At 44.1% G+C, this 21215-nt stretch overlaps 1 protein-coding gene across 4 annotated transcripts in view; it reads left to right on the top strand.

Moving 5' to 3' along the window:
* TENM4 (teneurin transmembrane protein 4) overlaps nt 1–21215 on the top strand; it is a gene marked incomplete at its 5' end in the record, with an annotated part of 389850 nt that overhangs the window by 190175 nt on the left and 178460 nt on the right. For all 4 annotated transcript variants that reach the window (XM_081239120.1, XM_081239119.1, XM_081239118.1 and 1 more), the window contains 3 exons: nt 2824–2994; nt 9889–10103; nt 11866–12076. In XM_081239120.1, coding sequence (XP_081095246.1) covers nt 2824–2994; nt 9889–10103; nt 11866–12076 — 597 coding nt within the window. The remainder of the gene's footprint in view (nt 1–2823; nt 2995–9888; nt 10104–11865; nt 12077–21215) is intronic.

The raw sequence follows: 21215 nt of genomic DNA, 5'->3' as shown, positions 1-21215 counted from the left end.
CTAAAGAGACATGTGAAAGCCTTGGACGTTGCTTGATGTGTAAAAGGGGATGTCTTTATAATTCCCACCCACCTTGCTAGAAAAAGTTAGCGAGCAGCAGCATCATGGTGAAGTGGGAAGAGCCTTCCAGCCAGAAAGATGGATGGTGTGTGATTTCAGGATTCCAGCAGTTTGGGATTCTAGTCTAGACTCTGCCACTTGTTAGCCATTTAACCTTCCCAGTGTTAATTGACGTCTTTGTGTCTTAGTTTCTTCATCGGCAAAATGGCATTATCACCTTTTAGGATTGTTGCAAGGATCAAAGAAACTTTGAAACGTATTTACTGCTCTTAGCACAGTGCCTGGCCCATGGAAAGCACTCAAGAAATCACAGTTTTATAATTACCATAATTTTAATTAACCTTCTGAGTTAATTAAATGTCCATATCTATAAATTGGGTCTGGCAAGGTTGCTTGAGGATTAGATGTAATGTATACAAATTACCCAGGGCGCTGCCCGGCAAGCGGTTGGTCCTCAGTAAACGTAATTACGATGGGCCTTCATATCTCTGTCGATCCTTCCCTGTGTTCCTCTCACCCTCCTAGTGGGTCAGCCACTGCCTCCTCTGGGCCTTCTAGTCCTTCTGCCTGTCTCCCCTGCTTGGCTACGAGCTCATGGAAGCAGGGAGCGTCTGATTTAGTTCTGGCTCTCAGTGTCAGCCATGGGTCCTGGCATAGAGTGGGCTTTTAGAAAGTGTTCATCAGCTGAACGAAGGAGTGATGTTACACAGAGGATGCTGTGGGAGTTGGGGACTGGAGTATGCAATTCTGTATGTGGGGAGTTGGGGAAGGCGTCCCAGAAGAGGTAAGTATGGACCATTGATGAGGCTCAGGTCTTGAATCGCCAGTGGGACTTAGGCCGACGCTTTGTACTAGATTGCAAACCTTTCTGGAAAACACGCTTCCTAGCCTTCACAAGCATTGTGTATTTAAAGGACAACATCCATTCTCTGGTGTTTTATGGTCTCTTCTCGATTGTTGCAGAAGACTATTTAGCAGTTGCTACCTTGCAAAAATAGTTTTAAAACAGAAATGTGTGCACATGAATCAAAACCACAGCATTGCACAAAATCACAAAAATGCACAGAATCAAAATGTGCAACAGATACACAGTGAAACACGAATTCCATCTCTTCCTTCACAGGATGCACCCACTGTTATCAGTGTCTTTCTTATCCTTCCAGAAGTATTCTATACATATGCAGAAATGTTTTTACCTAAATGTAGTATATTAAACATACTGTTCTGAATGTTACAATTTTCCTTCCAGAAAAATATATACAAAGAACTTCCTCACTCTTTTTTATGGTTGCATAGTATATTGAATAAATAAAACTTATCTAGCCCCTTATTGGTGGACTGGTTTCCAATATTTTGCTGTTATAAACAATACTGTAGTGAATAACCTTGTATGTACATCATTTTGTATGTATATGAACATATCTGGAGGAGAATTGGAACCTCTAAGTTCCAGAGTAAAGGGTATGGGTATTTTTAATTTGATAGCTTTTGTCAAATTGCCCTCTGTAGGGTTTGTACCAGCTTATGCTCACACCAAACCAGCTAAGTGTGAGAGTGCTTATTTCCTGTTCTCTTCCAATACTGTATATTTTCAGCCTTTTAAAAATCTTTGCCAAACCGTATGTGAAAAACAGTATTGCAGAGTTTAACTTACATTTCTCCTACTATGGGTGATGTCTAGGGTCTTTTCATGTGACAAAGAGCCAACTGCATTTCTTATTCTGTAAACTATCTGTTCATATCCTATGCCTATTTTCCTACTGACTTGCTGAACTTTGCTTATTATTTGTAGGAGTTCTTTTTATATTAAGGAAATTAACCCTTGGTGATACAAATTGCAGGGTTTTCCTCTAGATTGTTATTTATCTTTTGAATCAAAAGACCAAGACCACTACTTACAATACCCAGGACTTGGAAGCAACCTAACTGTCATTGACAGATGAATGAATAAAGAAGATGTGGCACATATAAACAGTGGAATATTACTCAGCCATAAAAAGAAACGAAGTTGAGTTATTTGTAGTGAGGTGGATGGACCTAGAGTCTGTCATACATAGTGAAGTAAGTCAGAAAGAGGAAAACAAACACCATATGCTAACACATATATATGGAATCTAAAAAAAAATATGGTTCTGAAGAACCTAGGGGCACGACAGGAATAAAGACGCAGTTGTAGAGCATGAACTTGAGGACATGGGGAGGGGGAAGGGTAAGCTAGGACAAAGTGAGAGAGTGGCATGGACATATATACACTACCAAATGTAAAATAGATAGCTAGTGGGAAGCAGCTGTATAGCACAAGGAGATCAGCTTGGTGCTTTGTGACCACCTAGAGGGGTGGGATAGTGAGAGTGGGAGGGAGACGCAAGAAGGAGGGGATATGGGGATATATGTATACGTGTAGCTGATTCACTTTGTTATACAGCAGAAATCAACACAACACTGTAAGGCAATTATACTCCAATAAAGATGTTAAAAAAAAAAAAAAAGGCCAAGACCTCCTGAAACTCCCTCATCCCTGCCCCTCTCCCCCCTCCCCTAGACTGTGAGCCCTCGGGGGCAGGGTCTGTGCCTGGATCATCTCTGTGCCCCAGTCCCCTATGTAGCACTCAGCACTACCAGAGTTCTCTTCAGGGGCTCTTTGTTGAACTGAACTGAACTGAATTCCTGTGTTCCCCACCCCCACTTGTCCTCCCCTCTGGCTTGGGAGTTCCATTTCCACCTCCAGCAGAAAAAGATGACTTTTCTCATTGCTCACCACAGCCATGCACCTGTTTGGCCTAAACTGGCACCTGCAGCCGATGGAGGGGCAGATGTATGAGATCACGGAGGACACAGCCAGCAGTTGGCCTGTGCCAACGGACGTCTCCCTGTATCCCTCAGGGGGCACTGGGTTAGAGATCCCTGACAGGAAAGGCAAAGGAGCCACGGAAGGTAGGGTTGCTGTGTTGTTCGTGTCGTGAGTCCTCTGTGTCTGCCTTTGAACCGAGGAGACCGCCATTCTGCGCACCATGTGCCTGACTCACAGCTCCATGCTCTGGTGCTTCCTCCATCCCTCTGCACTCCACACCGGCTGCCAGGCCACCTGTGTCTTCATCGCAGTTCCTTGTCACTGTGAGCTCATAGCGGGGCTTGGGCAGGGCTCATGGTGCTCTGCGACATCCCATCCCATGCCCTGAGGGAGGTATCATGGGCTTTCACACAGCTGGGCGTCTGTCTTTGATTATGTGGGATCATGATGAGACAACCTCATGGGGTGAATGGGTGTCTCCTGGAGTTGGGTGTGGCAAGGTGGGTAGAGGGTGTGTTGTAAGCGAAATACCCTTGGACCTTGTGCTTTCATGGAAACACCACTTCAGCTGTTCTAGCATTTTCAACCATGTGACCTTGAGCAAGTCACTTAATTTTCCTGAGCCCCAGTTTCCTCATCTGCAATACCAATAATCATTAGTGTTTGTACAGTGTTTGTTCAAAGCTTTTTGTCAAGAGCACTTCACATTTAATCCTCACAGAGATCCTGTGAGGTAAGTATAATTATTTATACCCATTTTAGATGCCAAAACTAAGGATCACTTTGATTAAGTTACTTGGCCAGAGTCACATAGCCAGTAAATAATGGAATTTGGGACATGAGCCCAGGTCTGTGTGACTGCAGGGCTCTTGCAGTCTCCGTAAGTTGACCTACCTGACTCACTTCATGGTCATACGACCCTGAAGGAGATGTGGATAAGAAATTCCATTGTACAATGAGACACAGATGTTTCTCTTTCAATGATGGAAGTGGTGGTGACATTTGGAGTTTGGCATTCTTGAATGGGACATCCATAGACCCATGTTCTGAATTTCTTAGGGCTCTTTCTAACATGCCATCAACACAAACTCTTTCACTATCAGCCAAGAAGTGGCAGACCCACAAAAATTGGTACTGGGAAGGATGTTTGAGCTCATGGGCCAGGCTGGCTGTCATTCTAGGCAGTGCGACCATCCCTTCTCCTGTGGCCTGCTTTCTCTCTCTGGTGTTAGCTCAGTCAGCAAAGTGATCACAGCAGCCTCCAATCTTCACTGCTTACATCTTCTTTCCTCTTAGCTCAGTTAACTTTGGGTCATGGCTTCTGAGCTCCCCTGTCCTGTCAAGAGTTTGCCTTCTAGGAATCAGTTTGGTTAACAGGGTAGCATATGCTTGGCCAGAGTAGCTATTCATGGTCTCTGAATGGTCCTGAAGGCCAAAATCCACTCTTGACCTATGGTCATCTTTAAGGGAACTGAGGGCATTTCCAAAGAGCCTAATCAGAACCTCTGCCTACTCTTTTGCGGGGGGCAAAGCCAGTCTTCTCCTTTACAAAGATTCTAAGACTTAAAACATTGAATAATTTACACTTCATTGCACCTTAATAGGATATGGAGGGAGCATGGATGAAGCCATGGGAAGAGCTCTGGGTTAGGAGTCAAGAACCCTGAGTTCAAGTCCAGCTGCTGCCACTTGTGATGCCCTTAAGCAAATCCCTTGAAAGACTTTCTGGGCTTCACTTTCCTCCTCTTTAAAAGGAGGTCATTGAGCTATATTATCTGTAACGTCCATTCTAATTCACAAGTTCTACATATGAAATTAGTAACAGAATCATCATATGATTAACCAGATTGTTCTTTAGAATTTTTCTTCAGGTTGGTCCTGTCCATGGTCCTTCCTGTTGGCTTATAGTGTCAGATGTCATAGGTGAATACCATAAATGACAACTGTCTTTAGAATCAACAAACACAGATTTAAGATAATGTTTAACCCTCAAAGATCTCATTTAGAAAAATGTATTTTCTCTATCAGACTTTCTTTCAGCAGGAGTTGGCTGTGTCTAAAGTCTCCCACTATAATGAAATTAGTTTGTGGCTTGTTTAGGTTTTTTCTTTTTCCCAAGGAGCAGGAGGTGCAGATAAGAGACAAAATAAAATTGCACCAGCTTATTGGTTTACTTTCACTGGAGTATTTTTGCTTAAAGGGATTATCTGTCATTACTAATGCAAATGGAAAGCCTGTTTACAAACCCCTAAAATGCAGTGAAATGCTGGAAGGTGGTCAGCATCAAAAGCAATTACTGTGACAAAAAGATATATTGGTCTGGAGAGACAGAGGACAAATCTTCCTATAGTTTATGTGAGACCACATGGTTCTTAATTTCTTTTGCCTTGGTCAAACCAGTGTCTACTCAGTTTACGTTTTTAATTGTGTTGTTAAAAATCTAGTTCCTTAGATGTATCTCAAGGGGGAAAGTCCTTAACCCTGATGTGGGTGCATATTTCCTGTCCCTTCTGAGGGTATCAGAGAGCTGATTCCAGAATTAAGATTAGAGCCCTGTTCCACAATGGTAGGGGAAGCAGTGTGGTGGATGGAAAGAGGATAATAGGCCTTGGAGCCAGACAGTCCAGGATTTGAGTCCTGGCCCTGCCAGTTATTGGCTCTGTTAACTCAGGCCCGTTACTCCATCTTCTTTGGCCTTGGTTTCCTCATCTGTGGAACAAGGATTGCTAACACCTATCTTTTCAAAGACTAGTTATGAAGAAGCACTCAACAAATGTTAGTTCCTTTCTTCTTGTCCACCCAAATCCCAAGCCATTCCATGTCAGTTATTAGAATCTCAGAAATCCAGACTAATTAATATTTTCCCCTCAAAGATCCCACAAAGTCTGGGCCATTTGTGAATATTTTTAAAGGGTATATATTTTTTAATTATACAAGTGAACTATATGATGAACCCAGTATTTTAAAGGTTCATTGTGTCTTTGAGAATAACATCAAACTGCAATTTATACTATATTTTCAAAGTGGCTATAACCATTTCAGGGTTGTCATGGGATGGAAACGAAATACAGCAGCTTTTCGAAGTAAAACCATAAGAACTTATGTTATGCATTAATGGAGAAAGGGAAAAAAGCATTGAATAAACAAGCATTTCTGATGGGTTAATTGGTGGGCCAGGGATAGTATTTTCTTCTTTCTGCAGTGAAATCAAAATTGCCCATCAGTTTGAACCATGCAAATTGCTGCACACAGGCTCAGCTGGGCTCTCCAAAACGGAACAGCTTATTTTGATAACCAAATAAATTTCAAACAGTTGCTAAGGAAACTAAAGAAATCTTTGTGCAAGTTATTGCCTTGAAAAGAACCAAATATGTGGAGGGAGGAGGGAGAGTGTTGGTTGATTAGGAATTTAGAACCTATCTGAATAAATCTCAGTTCAGGAAAATAAAGACTGAACTTGGGAAGTGCATGGAATTTCAATTCTTCCAAATCTCCCTTATTTGAGCTATCCAATCATTTCAGTAATTTGTTGAGAAATTTCTTTTATAGACAGGATTGCATATTTCCACAGCATAGCTGTAGGAAGCCTGAATCTGTATATCTTTATAAAGAAAAGGACTGTTACCAGTAGCATCTGCCCTGTGAAACCTAATGGTGCTGTTGGAGCTCCCTAATTCTGAGTTAAGCTCTTCGTACTTTGTTAAGCCTCTATGGCACGCACTGATTGTATAGTGTCCTTCTTATGAATGTCTTGAGATACTGTCTCCCTTTAACTTTGGGGCCTGTGTGTGGGATCCTAGTTCATAAAAATTGTCAATTTTTTGTATCCCAGGATGGCAGGAAGTTCTCCAACGGGCCTTGGATCTTCCTGGTCTAGCCTTGGTATTAAGCCCGCTAGGACTGTGAATTAAATTGGACCCTCACTCTTAAAGAGGGTCAGTGCACTCTGCCACCATTGATCAATTTGGTGTTCTAAGAAGCCATATTCTAATAAATAAAGGGGCAGCCCAAATGGCTCCATCTCAATGGTTTCTTAAGCATTCTGAGCATCCGTATATACATTTTCAGAGTGTGAGGATTAACAGAACCGATACGTATAAAGATGCCCCGTATGTAGTTGGAACTTAATAAATGATAGATTATACTACTATTAGTGCTGCTACGTCTATTACTATTACTACTAATAATGTTTATTATTATTATTGTTGTACAGAATGTAGGTAGGAATAAAAAGAGTTATATTCACAGGACTTTTCGCCTCCAACTGCCTCTACCCTCTACCCCCTGTCCCTACTCCGCCACCTACACAGTGGGTATTGCCATGTAGTTGGATATTTTCTATCCTAGTGCTCACATCTTGGTGCTCAAAATTAAGAACAAAGAATCTTAGGTTATAAGATCTGGAGAGAGAAAGGCAATAAGGGTTTTTAAAAGACAGGAAAGGATGAGGGTGGTCTCACTCTGAACAGCCCTTAGCCCAGCAAATCTCATGCCTCTTTCCCACCAGACAGAGGTACTCGGTGGGCTGTCGGTCTTCCCTCCCAGAAGCTTCCATCTCATCCTTAGGGTTAGTCCCTGTGGGGACCGCTAGGGACCAGAGGGGAAGAATGATAAAGGTTAAATTCTAAGATGGGGATGCTCTTTCCCTCTCAGACTTTTCCTTTAGACTGGGCCATGACCCCTTCCCTAAGGATCTGGACAGGGTGACTTCTGGTACAAAGGTCACTTTTGAACCTAAGCTCCAGAGCGGCCGCCACAGACTCAGCCAAGAAAGTCAAGGTCCTGGTTGGGAGTATGCCGTAGACCAGAATTTACTATTTTTATATCATTGTATACACACCAAGTATGATTTTTTTTTCTCCCATTTTGGCCAGCTTTGGTGAAACACTAGAGTGCTAGAAAATAATATTCCTTTTTGCCACTCCTCTGGGGTAAGAGCCAACTTACTTATGCCTCTGGGGCCTGCAGACCTCTGGAGAGTCTCTGGACTTGACCTCTGACCTGTGAGGCTAAAGAACTCAGCCGATTCAATAGCTGTCTCCTAAACACATGCTCACTGGAGGGGAAATGAACTGTGCAGGGTTCTCCAACGGCATACCAAAATGTAAGAGAAGTTTTCATTATTCATTCTCAGACACAGGAATTATTTGAATGCAGACAATTCTCAAATCCCATCAGCTCTGACTCCTACCTACTCACAAAGGAAATGAGTCCTTAGAATTAGGAGTCTCGGACTTATTTCCGGGCAGTTTCTAGCAGTAAAGAGCCCAGAACTCATCCTGCTTTTGTTTCATACTCCCTCCTAGTTCTGCTTCCCTAACAGAATTATAAGCTGAAGGGTATACTATCTTCTACCTGGACTATAAAAGGACTGTGGTACTGAGAACCCAAAAATCAGATAAGGAAGAATGTGAAAGTAATTCTCTTCCACCTTAATGCTTTGTGAATTTGGCTTCTGTCTTTGAGCTTTGAAACACACTGCCATGGTTTGTGTGGGTCTACATTTTCAAGGTAAAAGTCTGGGGCATATCCCTTCCATAAAGGAATTAAATGCAAGCTCTTTCCCATGCTAAGGACAGAATACTAGCGATACTTTTATTGAGAGCATGCATTTTAACTTTTTTGTTGGCATACTTTTAATTAAAATAACGTTTAACGGTTTAAAGCTAAAAACCTGATGTTTCTGCGTAGGAGTTTATAAGGAATGATAACATATGGAGAAGTTTAACATTTAAATTGAATTTTATTATTTAAAACAGTAAAATATTTTATGACTACAACAGTGCCCTGCCAAGCTCCATTTCAGCATCAAATGTGCTTTGTAAGGAATCTTACAAAGCTAGGGGAAAAAATGACATTTTAATTTCTTATTCCCCAAGTGCTTTTCATAAAAAGTTCCCACAAATGTGTTTTCTTTATAAATGGATTCTCGGTCTCTGAAGTGTCTCTTCCAACATCTATAACACCACCACAAACGTTGGAACTAGGATACCCAGAGGTCTTTCTAATGACAAATAAAATGTGGTCTGTTGACTTGATTTTGGCTTGTTAATGTCCTAAGGGTGGTCTTCTAATGTCCCTGCCCTCTCCTCCTGCCCCCCGTGCAACTCTTCAGAGGGCTGATGTCTGGCAGGAAGTTAGAGTTTATATTTTTCACATGTGGGTGTGTTTAATTACTAAATAGAGGAAGTCTGATAAGCAGCCTTCCTTCCTGGCACTTGGGGTGCCCTTAGAAAGCTGTCACTCTCCTGATTGGTGACAGAATTGGGCAAGAGACCTTATTCTTGACCACTCCCCCCACCACTCCAGCAACCTGCAGGGTTGGGGGCCTGGGTTGAATTTCCAAGTATGTCGTAAGGTTTGTGCCTGAACTTGAAAAATCCCCTCATCTTTACCCACTTTACCACAGTGATATTCATAGCCCTCCATCCAAGACAAAGAAGCGCTTTTCAGGAATGTTTTCTCTCTTCAGACGTACCCTTTTCCTCGTCTTCCCCAACCCTACCCCTCCTCCCAACACAAACTCTCATCCACATGTCTGAGCCTCAGAATTTGGCACCCAATTACACACAAACTAGTGAACTTGTAAAAATTTACCTGACTCTACTCAGGTCAAGTTAATAACAACACCTCATTCCCTCTATCTTTTCTTTTTTAGCATGCATGCTTTTACACACACACATACACACACACACACATACAGTTATTCTCATGTGACTGCAAGTGATTATTTTTAGGATCAAAATATATCTTAACAAGCTGTAGAATTATGCAGTAAACAGATGGCCCTTGGGGAGGACCCATTCTGCTTTGGAAGAATGCATATTTTTAGCAGAACAATTTGGGCATCATTGGAAAAAGTTCTGGGCATTCTTACTCCTCAATGGGGGAGTCTGGGGCAGGGAGTGGGCTGGCAGCAAAATGTTGTAGAGAGGAGTGGGAGACATCGGAGAGCCCTGCTTGCTCAGATGCTCTGATCTCTGGTTTCACGTGGCTAATGGTGATGTTTTTGTCTTCCCTTCCCTGTGTCTTGGTAGGAAAGCCCAGTAGTTTCTTTCCAGAGGACAGTTTTATAGACTCTGGAGAAATCGACGTGGGGAGACGGGCTTCCCAGAAGATTCCTCCTGGCACTTTCTGGAGATCTCAGGTGTTCATAGACCATCCTATGCATCTGAAATTCAATGTGTCTCTGGGAAAGGCGGCTCTGGTCGGCATTTATGGCAGAAAAGGCCTCCCTCCTTCACATACACAGGTAACCAGAACCCCACGGACCCTGCTCAAGAAGCCTAATGCTTAAGCCTGGATCTCTGAGCTTGAAGGAAATTTCATGTATTTTATAGCCCATTCATCCATTTGCCCTCTCTCAGACCCTACCTTTCGGATGAGTAGGGTTGTATCCTTGGAGCTTGTTAAGAGGAAGGCTTTCTAGGAAATCTCTCAATAGCCTTTTTTTACTAGTACCCAGTCTCAAAGTTAAATTATCCAGGAAGTGTAATCTAGAGAAAAAAGCATGCACTTTGGAGTCAAAGAGACCTGGGTTTGAATCCTCTTGTTATCAGCTATGTGACCTTGAGCCTGTAACATCCTTTCAGAGCAAGTTTCCTAATCTAGCCAATGGTGATAACAATACCCATTTTACAGGGCTGTTGTGAAGAGTGGAGAAGCACACCTAGAAGGCGGCTCGTGCAGGACCTGGCTCCGAGCAAAGCATCCCTTCTCTCCTCAGGGCTTCACATTTACCCAGACACATGCACACTAGAAGCACTTAAGAAACTCAGCCAGCGTTAGCAGGTGTAAGCTTTTATATATAGAATGGGTAAACAACAAGGTCCTACTGTATAGCACAGAGAACTATAGTCAATATCCTGTGATTAAACCCTAATGGAAAAGAATATTTAAAAAAAGAATGTATATATATGTATAACTGAATCACTTTGCCATATAGCAGTAATTAACACAACATTGTAACTCAACTATACTTCAATTAAAAAAACAAAAAAACAAAAAAACTCGGCCAGTGTGATTGACACATTACCAGTCATGATGGGTTAAGAGCAGACTTGTGTGAGGTCCTCCCAGACCTGGGACTGGAGTAATATAAATCATAGGCATCCGTCAGACATTCCCTGGCCAAAGGCAGTCTTCCTAGCCGCCGTAGTTATTTAATTTTTAGATAAAAGCTAGATAAATACATTTGCTAAGGATGGAGTTGCAGAAAAAGTAGACAGAGCCTGGGCCCCTCTGATTTCTTTGTAAAACTGCCATGCTGGTCCTGGACTTCATGCCCCTAGACATTTTCACATGAGACAGAATCAGTATCTATTTTGTTTTTCTTTAAAGATAGACAGACGGACAGGTAGACAGTTGCACGATTTGCTTGCCAGTAGGCCAGCAGGACTTCCCCAACAACTGCCTGTTGTTAGCACTGTGTAACTGACTTCAAGTCTCTCACGCTAGTAGGCTTGGATCATTCGGCACTTGTGTTTGACACAGCATGTGATTATTGATAGAGTTTTGAGCTAATCCAGTTTAGTTCCCCTAAAACTGCTCCCTGAAACTGGAGCGTTGAGAAAGGGTCATTGACGAGAGGAAGATAGGTATAAATCAAACTTCCGTTTGCACTTGACTGACATTTAAGCCACATCCAGTGCTCCAGGCCCAATCCTAGACCCCTGGGATTCCTACCCACCATCCCCTGCATGGGGTTGGAGTTCAAACAGTCACGAAGTGTCTGGGTTTCTGATCACTGGAAAAGCATGGTTGTCCTGTGCAAACTCTGAGACTTAAAAATAATCCACCAATTGCAGTGCACTCACAAGAGTATCAGGAGACTATTACCAGGGGAAAATGGGTTCTGGGAAAGAGTTGGAGTTGGTTGGTCAACCTTCACATGGCTTAGCCTCTTTTGCCTGTTTCAGTCTGTATTTCCCCGTATCCTCCCCGGGAGAAGCCTGAAGAATCTAGCATTGTGGTGAAGCAGGCCCACCGCTAATTATGCTCTCTTTGTACTTCAGTTTGACTTTGTGGAGCTGCTGGATGGAAGGAGGCTCTTGACCCAGGAAGCACGGAGCCTGGAGGGACCCCAGCGCCAGTCTCGGGGAGTTGTCCCCCCTTCTAGCCATGAGACGGGCTTCATCCAGTATTTGGATTCAGGAATCTGGCACCTGGCTTTTTATAATGATGGGAAGGAGTCTGAAGTGCTTTCCTTTCTCACCACTGCCATTGGTAAGGAAGCTCCACCCCTCTGGGGTCTGTGGGATATTGTCTCTTCGGGTTAGAGGACACTTGGGGATCCTGGGAGTTGAAGTGGACAAGGGGATGTGTCTTGCCCAGAGCTGCAGAGGCCACCCGGCATGAGGCCATCCTGACTGGGCTTGCCGGACAAGGGGTGGGAGTGAGATGCAGGGAAACGGAGGAAGGGAGTCACAGGAGGAGCTGGAAGGCCATGTTGGGCTGGCACCTGAGCCCAGCGCTGTTGCCCGCCGCCTTCCTTGTGTTATCTGTGGCCTAGTGTGTGGACTAGCAGCTACGTTTAAACACCAAGGGGCAAAACTGACAAGGAGACAGGAGTTCTTGTTACTTCTCTCCGTCACCTATATTCGTCCTTATAATCTCCCTTGGTTCAACTCACTGATCTGTTATTTGGGTTTTTGGTTTCTTACGTGAGCTTTTGTTTGCTTGTTTGTTTTTCTTTTGGAGCCAACAACCCCTGGCAGATGAGGAAAAAAAAAAAAGATAAAGGCTTGGAAAGAGGGTGAGAATAACCATGCAAAGGGCTGGATGAACAGTCTGATCAGATGGGGGTTTTGTAGAGAACCGAGATGTCCTGAGCTCTGGCGGAAAGCCTGGAAGATTTAAATGAGCTCTTAGCAGCTTCTTGTCCCTCGTAGTGGAAGAGTTCTCATTCAGAGAGAGCGCCTTGGCCGCCTCACAAACCTGTGGGTGTCCGGGGAGCCTGGCATCCTGTCTTAAGGCATTTCTCTTCTTTATGCACGTACTGCACAGAATTTGTCTCCTCCTTAGATCACCACAATGTGATATGCGATGCATTGGGCTCAGTGGTTCAGGTCAGAAAACGTTGCTTCGGTTTATATCAGAAGTGCAGTGACACAGCCTGGAGATAAAATCCCCTACAGGAAAATAAAACTTCCAGAAGACAAAACGCCACTAACCAGAATGCTTGGGGATGGACTTTCTGCTTAATGAAAACCTCTGAGTTCACCTCAAAACTCTGTCTTGGTCCTTGTCTGGGAGCCTTTCTGACATGGGAAATGGAGTTGAATAAAAACCTCTGAATCTGGTCGTTGGTTCCTAAAACTTTTGCAAGACCCAGGTTCTTCCTTCTAAACAGCAGTAGTCATTTTCAGGCCATTTTCCTCTTATTTGCAATTTTGCCCGTAGAGTTGAGGCGGAGAATACCTTCCCATTAAATACGGTGCACAGTGTATAGGCTTCTGCCGTAACTGCAGGCTCAACATTCTACTCTCTTAGCAAAATGAGGGAGGTGGAGCTGTTAGGCTACACCAGCTCCGGGGTAGGAAATATCACTTTGTGCTGCCCTTATTTTGGAAGTGTCTGTCCTAGCTGCTGGTCTCTGCAGTCTTGGCAGCCGCTGTGCTGTTGGTTTCCTCCCTTGATGCCTTCTTTTGAGGTGCAGTAGAAGGTGTGCTCACTTCTGAATCTCCACCACTAATTTGTGTTCTGGCCCTGCACAAATTCCATCTCCTGGTTCCTTGAGACTCTGGAATTTGAGGCTGCAGCTCAGTGGTTAGTGGTGACCCAGGAGGCTGTCGGTGCAGCCATTTCCCGTCATGGGAGACCCAGTCCTGGTCCTTACCATCAATTAGACTGACACTCGGCAGGGTCTGCCAGGCTCCACACCCTGTTTCTTCTCTCTTTCTGGACACGGTGGCTTCAATTTAGAGACATGATTTTCGAGTCATTAGTCGTGCCTGAGTTTCAGCTTCATGGTCTCACAGCCTGATTTCTCTTAGGCGCAGTATCATGCTTGCTCAGAACTAAGGTCTCCTACAATCAGAATTCTGTATTTTTAATAACTGAGCACAAATATGAAAGGAAATTAATACAAACCCCCAAAGAAAGCTACTTTTAATTAGGATGTGCCTCTCAGAGAAATAAGATGTAGGTACAGTTAGGTACCTTTGCCAACTCTTGGCTTGTCAGAGCTTGCTGACCTGTTTTGTCATAATTAAGGACATGGCCTTGCTTTTCCCTCAGGTTCTCCTGTTCTCACCTAAATGATGAAATCTGTCTTCACCTCCCTTAACCCTATAATGTCTTTGAGAGCAGTTAGGCTGTATTGTGCTTCTCAGAGTTCTGTGAACCACCTGGCGTCTTGTTATAATGCAGACTCTGCTTCAGTCGGTCAGGCTGGGTGTTTAGAGTCTGCATTTTGTACCAGCACCCGGTGAGATGCTGCTCATCTGTGGCCCACATTCTGAGTAACAAAGGGTTACAGTATCTTATGGGGGGGTCTCAAATATTGTTGTACAAAGGAGTCACCTGGGAAGTGAGTCTAAAATTCAGATTCCTGGGCCTTTTCCCAGGAGGCCTGAGGTAGAGCCCAGGTGATCCTGATTCTGGGGGTCGGTCTGTCAACTGAGCTATGAAAACAAATGCCTTCGGGCTTCCCTGGTGGCGCAGTGGTTGAGAGTCCGCCTGCCGATGCAGGGGACACGGGTTCGTGCCCCGGTCCGGGAAGATCCCACATGCCGCGGAGCGGCTGGACCCGTGAGCCATGGCCGCTGAGCCTGCGTGTCTGGAACCTGTGCTCTGCAACGGGAGAGGCCACAGCAGTGAGAGGCCCACGTACCACAAAAAAAAACCCACAAAACAAAACAAAACGCCTCCGGAGCACTGCTTTCCATTCCTTCCTTCTCTCACTGCTCCATGTTAGCTCTGCAACCACAGTCAGTCACGTCACCTCTGTGAGCCTCATCTTTCTTGTCAGGAAAATGAAACAATAATAGTACTTGGCAATCCCCATTGTGCAGATTGGAGAGAATGAATATAAATTGCCCAGCCCAGGCTGCGATAAATGGAAGTGTTTAATATTCTCTCCCATCCCCTTTCCCTGTCCACCTTTCTCTCCCTGCCTTTCTGACTTGTCTGTCTTCCTTCAAGCTACAGTGATTGTTTAATGAATACCTTTTTTTTTTAATACAAAAACAGACTGACTCTGATGTTGCTATTAATCCCTCTCTCCCCAGGTCTCTGGCGTTGAGTCTCAGCTGTCTTTGGTCGTTACCTGTGAACCATGAGTTGTAATTTGTCTTGGCAGGTTAATTAAAAGTTTAGGTCTTGTTTTAGTGAAGTCATTATAGTCCCAATATACAATTGTAACTCTCAGGTTTTGCTTAACACACAAACTGGAATGTGGCCCTCCCTCCATTACACACTGAAATGCAGAGCTAGAATTTAAGAAGATTTGAGATGTCAGAATCCAGAATATTTATGTCTGTTTGTAATTAAGTAGTGGGAGAAATAATTGTGTTTAATATAACAAATGGCTATATTGTGTACGTTTTTGCTTTTCCCTCCATTTAATGCAATCCAGCTGATGATTTTAAATTAAATAAGTTTATCTTTTGCCTTCAAAAAATCTAAAAGCACTTTACAAACTGTGTACACAAATATATATACACGGAGATGTGCTGTTGACAGAGCTCCCTCTGCACTAGATGCATTTTCTCTCTCACCCACACACACATGCACACAAACCGCTGAAACTGAGCAGATTTTAGCATAAAACATGGCAGCTATTTTCAGAAAGAATGGCCTTTCCCCCACATGCAGAGATCTCGAATTTGAAGGTTATGTTTTTTCTGGTTCTGGCTCCGTTTGGGGGTAGGTGACCTGGCTGACCCCGAGTACTGAAGGAAGTAGGAAGATGTATACCAATAGCTAAATTATAATTCACCATTGCCATTTACACAGGGCTTTAAATACATTCTCTAAGCCCTGCAGTAACTCTACATGGTGATTATTTTTATTTTCATCCCCTATTGTAGATGAGGAAATTGAGGTTCAGAGATGTCTTGAGAAGAGCCAGGACTTGAATTTGTATCTGTCTGACTCCAAAGCTCATGATCTTCCTTCTTTAGTCATCTGCCTCTTTTCAGGATCAAGCCCCCTTTTTTGGATATTACACTTACTTTGGTTTTCCACCTGTTCATTCATTCAGCAGACACTTAGAGAGCGCCTCCTGTGTGTTAGGGACCATGCTTAGCTCTTTTCTGTATGTAAGAGAAAACAAGAACCTTAGATAATTCTCATTTTGATCTCAGCTTTACAGATGAAGAAGCTGAGACTCAGAGAATTTAATTGACTAGCCCAAAGTCACACAGTCAGTAAGGGCAGGGCTAAGATGGAAACTTGGTCTCCAAATCCCATGTTCTGTCCATGATGCCAGAGTGTCTTACTGTTTGGTCTGATAAAATAAATATTTTATTTCTATTTGTATTATTTGGAATATAATTTCCCCTTTATTAATTTGCCTCCAATATAAGTAAGCATCTTAAATCAACATAGGAAGTTTTCTTGAGAAGTCATTAAAAAGACCATGAAAAAAATCTCACAACATCCAAAATTTTAAAAATAAAAATACCTTTGTAAGCATTGCCTGCAACCCCAAGACCTGACAAGTCAGTGTTGCAGTGTTTTGGGCCTCTAGATATAGCGTAGCATCTTAGCTTTTAATTGTGGTTGATGCTGAAGCATAAAAAGACAGATCACCCTGACATTGTGGCAATGTGAACCAAGTTGGAAAGTAACAGAGGTTACCCCACAGCGGATTTAGAAACCCAGAGACAAGAAATTAGAATACTTGTTAGAAAACATAGACCCTGGTAATTTTACGAGAAACATGCCCTTGTCTTCCTGGTCTGAGGACATTTCATGGTAATTAAAGAGGAGGGTCCTTTTGTTCAGGCCCAGGCAGCTGCTATAAATTGACCTATTCTATGTCCAGGGACTAGAAGCAGATCTAATCCTTCCGTCCTACCTTCCTTCCTTTCTTCCTTTATCCAAAAATGATTACATACCTGCTCTTTCCTAAGGTGGAGATACAGAGAAGGTCTAACGTGGTTTCTGGCCAAAGTAGTTCATGGTCTTGACTAAGGAGATGAGCATTTACATAGTAAGTGCCTCTAATCCAGGAAGAGAGAAAGAAGGATCACTCGTGGAGTCCCTGGTCAAAGTGCCATGAGGGTTGGAGGAAGACAAGGGCACGTCCAGCCAGATGGGTCAGGGAGGGCTCTCTGGATGAAGTGACGCATGATGGGACCTTAAAGGATGGGTAGAATTCTCACATTTAAAGGAGGAAATGGCAGGGGTTTGTTGAGGATGTTATTCCAGGTGTCAGGAAGAACATGAGCAAAAGAGAGGTAGGCAGAGAATTCAGCGCTGGCTGTGGGGAGCCACCATCCTGATTGGCTAGAGCAAGGATGCCTTGCCGGGGAGAAGTGAGTTATCAGGGAGCCCCTTGAATGCCACCCTAAGGGAGAAGCTCCTTCTGCAGGTATGAGGTGCCATTGCAGGCTTTGAGCAAGGGAATAAAATGATTAGAGCTGCAGGCTTTATCTTGCGGGGCCCAGAACAAGAGCCCATTAATGTATATAACAGAGGAAGTTTCCTGGGATTAAGCTTTGTGATTTCATGAGAAAAAAGAAGGCGGCAGTGGAGGGGGAGCCAGGAAGGACAGAGGGACAGTTCAGTAGCACTAGTGGTTTTTTTATTTGCTGTCCCTGCAACCCATTCCTCTTTATTCCCAGGTGTAAATAGATACTTTCACATGAGCTTCTATCTTACAATGGTCATCAGAGTTGGGTTTTTCAGGATTTTCCAGAGACCAGTGGACAGTGCTATTTGTATATTCCCCTTGCTTTGATTGGGTAAGACTACTGTTCATCAGCCTCTGGGTGCATTTGCAAGGATCTAGAGAGAAAAATCTCTGACATTATGTACTGTGGTTTGTTTAAAAACCTGCACGACTTCAAAGAAGAAACTAAGGAGTGATTGAGAAATGATTTTCAGTTTCTCATAAGCTCTGCCCCGCCTTTCCCCATATACCCTTCCTCTGAATTATAAGATATAATACAGCAATGACGAATCAAGGTCTCTCGGTAATCAATTTAACCTTCTTGTCAATGACATTGGCAGCACGCTGTGAAATTTCTACTGAAAACACCTCTTTGGAAAGGTGCCGTGTGAATTCACCTCTCCCTGATAGCAGCGATTTATTGGGAGCAATCTGGTATAAGTGGAATGAAATTGTAGGTAGGAGGTAGAACTCAAGTCAGCACACTGGAGACAGACTGTGGCCAAAAATCTGTTCAGTGGAGGAGAGCTTGGAATATCAGAGCGCTTCACCTGCAGCCTGGAGACCAGCCCTGCCAGCAGCTGTCCCTGCAGATGACAGGGCAGGGTTCCCACCACCTCCACGCCACCCGCTCCTCTGCCTCTGCCATCTATTTTGTAAATTATCTGGGGCCTGGGGCCTCAAGGACAGGAAAGAAACAAAGGGAGCTCAAGGACACAGTAGGTACTCGCAATAAAGCTTGTCTCTCCATGGGAACAGTTAGAAATGAATTTAGTGTGCAGGTAACAAGATCTCTGCTAGAGTGACATTTAAGTGGGATTTTGATGTTCTCATGTACACTTTCGGTCTAGGGCAGGCCCATCCAGGGCCAGTACAGCGGTTCAGCGTGGCATCAGGGACCAGCCTCCTTCTGCTCTTGCGCTATGCCATCCTCAGCTCTGGCTGTTGCTTTCATGCCTGCCTCTCATGGTCCTAAGGTGGCTGCTGCAGCTCCAGGACTCACGTCTGCATGTCAGGCAGGAAAAAAAAGATAGGGGAAAGAAGTAGGGAAGCCAATTTTTTCCTAAAACCCTCAGCTTACATTTCTTTCGCAGAGCTGTGTCCCTTGGACATTCAGAGATGTAGGGAAGCCTGAGGAATATTTTTAGCTTGCCACCTTGGCACTCGAAACAAAAGGAAGAGGGGAAGTGAATATGGGGTCATCAGTGTCTGCCACAGGCTTCACTGTTTGGTCTGTTTGATTCAGTAAAGTACTCACTGACAGCCTCTTACTGTGTGCCAGCCCCTGGCCTGGGCATTCAGGTGCAGCCATGAGGCAAACGTGGTGCCGCCTTTGATGTCCTCACAGGCTGGTAAGTGAGGCTAAGTGAGGCTGAGATAAAGGAGAAGCTGCCCATATACCTGAGGAGGAGGGAAGAGCCTTGGTTCAGTCTCTTTACAATGCTTAAGGCAGCAAGGACTTCTCTATTAAGGCTCCAAACCCCTTGCGTGCTGCTTTAAGGGGCCAGCAGGAGGAGCAGGTCCAGAGTGGTTGCAGGCAGATTTAGACACTACATCTGTTCATATTCTCATTCAGCCAGTGTTCACTAGTTGCCTTTTACCTGCCATGTCCTGAGCAGGCATTGGTGTCCATGGTTTATTAAGTAGCCATGCTTCCTGCCCTCGGGAGTTTACAGACATGCTTGAGACAATATGAGATAGATTCTTAAGTTTAATTACAATCATCCAATATACGTGTAAGTGTATAATGGTAACTGGTAAATATTCATTGTAGTAAAGAAGAGAAGAAGGTACTCTGGAGAAACAAACAGGGGACCTAATTTAGATGGCTGGGACAGGGGTAGATATTCGTTGTTTAGATGAAGGTTTGGGGAAAGAATACACCAAGCAGAGGGAAGAGCATGTGCAAAGGCCCTGGGATAGGCAAGAGCTGGGAGTTCAAGGAACTTTGAGATGGTCACAGTGTGGGATGCGGGTATCAAAGGGCAGAATGGTATCAGGTAAGGCTGGAGAGGTACCAGGAGCCAGACTGTACTGGCTTTAACATGGCACGTGAAGAGCTTTGTTTTGTTTTGTTTTTTAATCTATCCTAAGGGTAGCAGGAAGCCACTGTGGGACTCTGAGCTGGAGTGACCTAATCTGATTTACATATTGGAAAGTTTCTCCAGCTGTAGGAGCTGGGACACCAATTAGGAAGCTGTGACAGTGGTCTCGGCAGGGGCTCAGGCTGGCCTGGGCCAGGATGGAGGCCTTGGAAATGGAGATAAATGAATGGATTTGAGCTGTCTACCACCCCTTGGAGATTATTGGCAAACCACAGGTGTTAAGATAATGTTTCCTAAGGAAAGAGATTTAAGCAAGGAGAGAAAAGGGTTGAAGAATGGTCCATTTTCCAGGTGAGTGAAGACAGGCAGCTGGGGGGAGGGAGCTGGGAGAAGGTGCTGGGGGAGGGTCAACAGAAAGAGTCCAGATATTTCTGGGCTCTTCTATGTCAGCATTTCAGCCTTCTTCCTCCACCCAGAGCCAGAGCTCCCATTTCACTTTGGGTTTATGTTTTTTTCTTCCTTCTTCTGAGTTAGAACTTTATTTATTTATTTTTTAACATCTTTATTGGAGTATAATTGCTTTACAGTGGTGTGTTAGTTTCTGCTGTATAACAAAGTGAATCACCTATACGTATACATATATCCTCATATCCCCTCCCTCTTGTGTCTCCCTCCCACCCTCCCTATCCCACCCCTCTAGGTGGTCACAAAGCACCGAGCTGATCTCCCTGTGCTATGCGGCTGCTTCCCACTAGCTATCTGTTTTACGTTTGGTAGTGTATATATGTCCATGCCCCTCTCTCACTTCATCCCAGCTTACACTTTCCCCTCCTCGTGTCCTCAAGTCCATTCTCTACGTCTGCGTCTTTATTCCTGTTTATGTTTTTGTTACTTTGGGATTACATCTGGCAGGAGCCTAAGCAAACGTTTTGTTTATTTATATCACCCTTTTAAAGATAAGAAAACTACAGCTTAGAGAAGTCCCATGACTTGTCCAGGGTCACACAGCCTGGCAAAGCCAAGATCATAATGACAACAGTCTGTTGATTGAGCACTGATTCCATGCCAGGCACTGGACAGGGTGCAGTATCAGTTCCCAAACACCCTGGAAGTTAGATCATGTGCGTTTCTAAGTTATAAATAAAGAAACCGAGGCTCAGAGATCGATGCTATTTGCCAAGATCTCTTAAGTAAGAAATAGAGCCAGGTTAGCAACCCAGAGCCCATGCTCTTTCTCTTACATCCCAGTGACCAGGTTTCTGGTGTGTGATGACATCTTATACACTCTTGCAGTCAGAGAATCATCAAGGTAGCTGGAGTCCTAGAGATCATGGCATTCACGTCTCCTAGGCTCACAGGGTGCAGGCAGTGGGCCTGCCATCCCCCCCTGCAGGGCTCCCATCTGCCCGGGCCTGAAGAACATGCTGACCTGTACCGACTCCTGCTGAAGGAACCCCAACTCCCACCCCCATTCAGGTGG

This window comes from Mesoplodon bidens (genome assembly GCF_964165515.1).
Source record: "Mesoplodon bidens genome assembly, chromosome: 7".
In the NCBI taxonomy this organism is placed as follows: Eukaryota; Metazoa; Chordata; class Mammalia; order Artiodactyla; family Ziphiidae; genus Mesoplodon; species Mesoplodon bidens.
The sequence above is the reverse complement of the archived record's forward strand: the minus strand, read 5'-3'. Positions and strand labels throughout refer to the sequence as shown.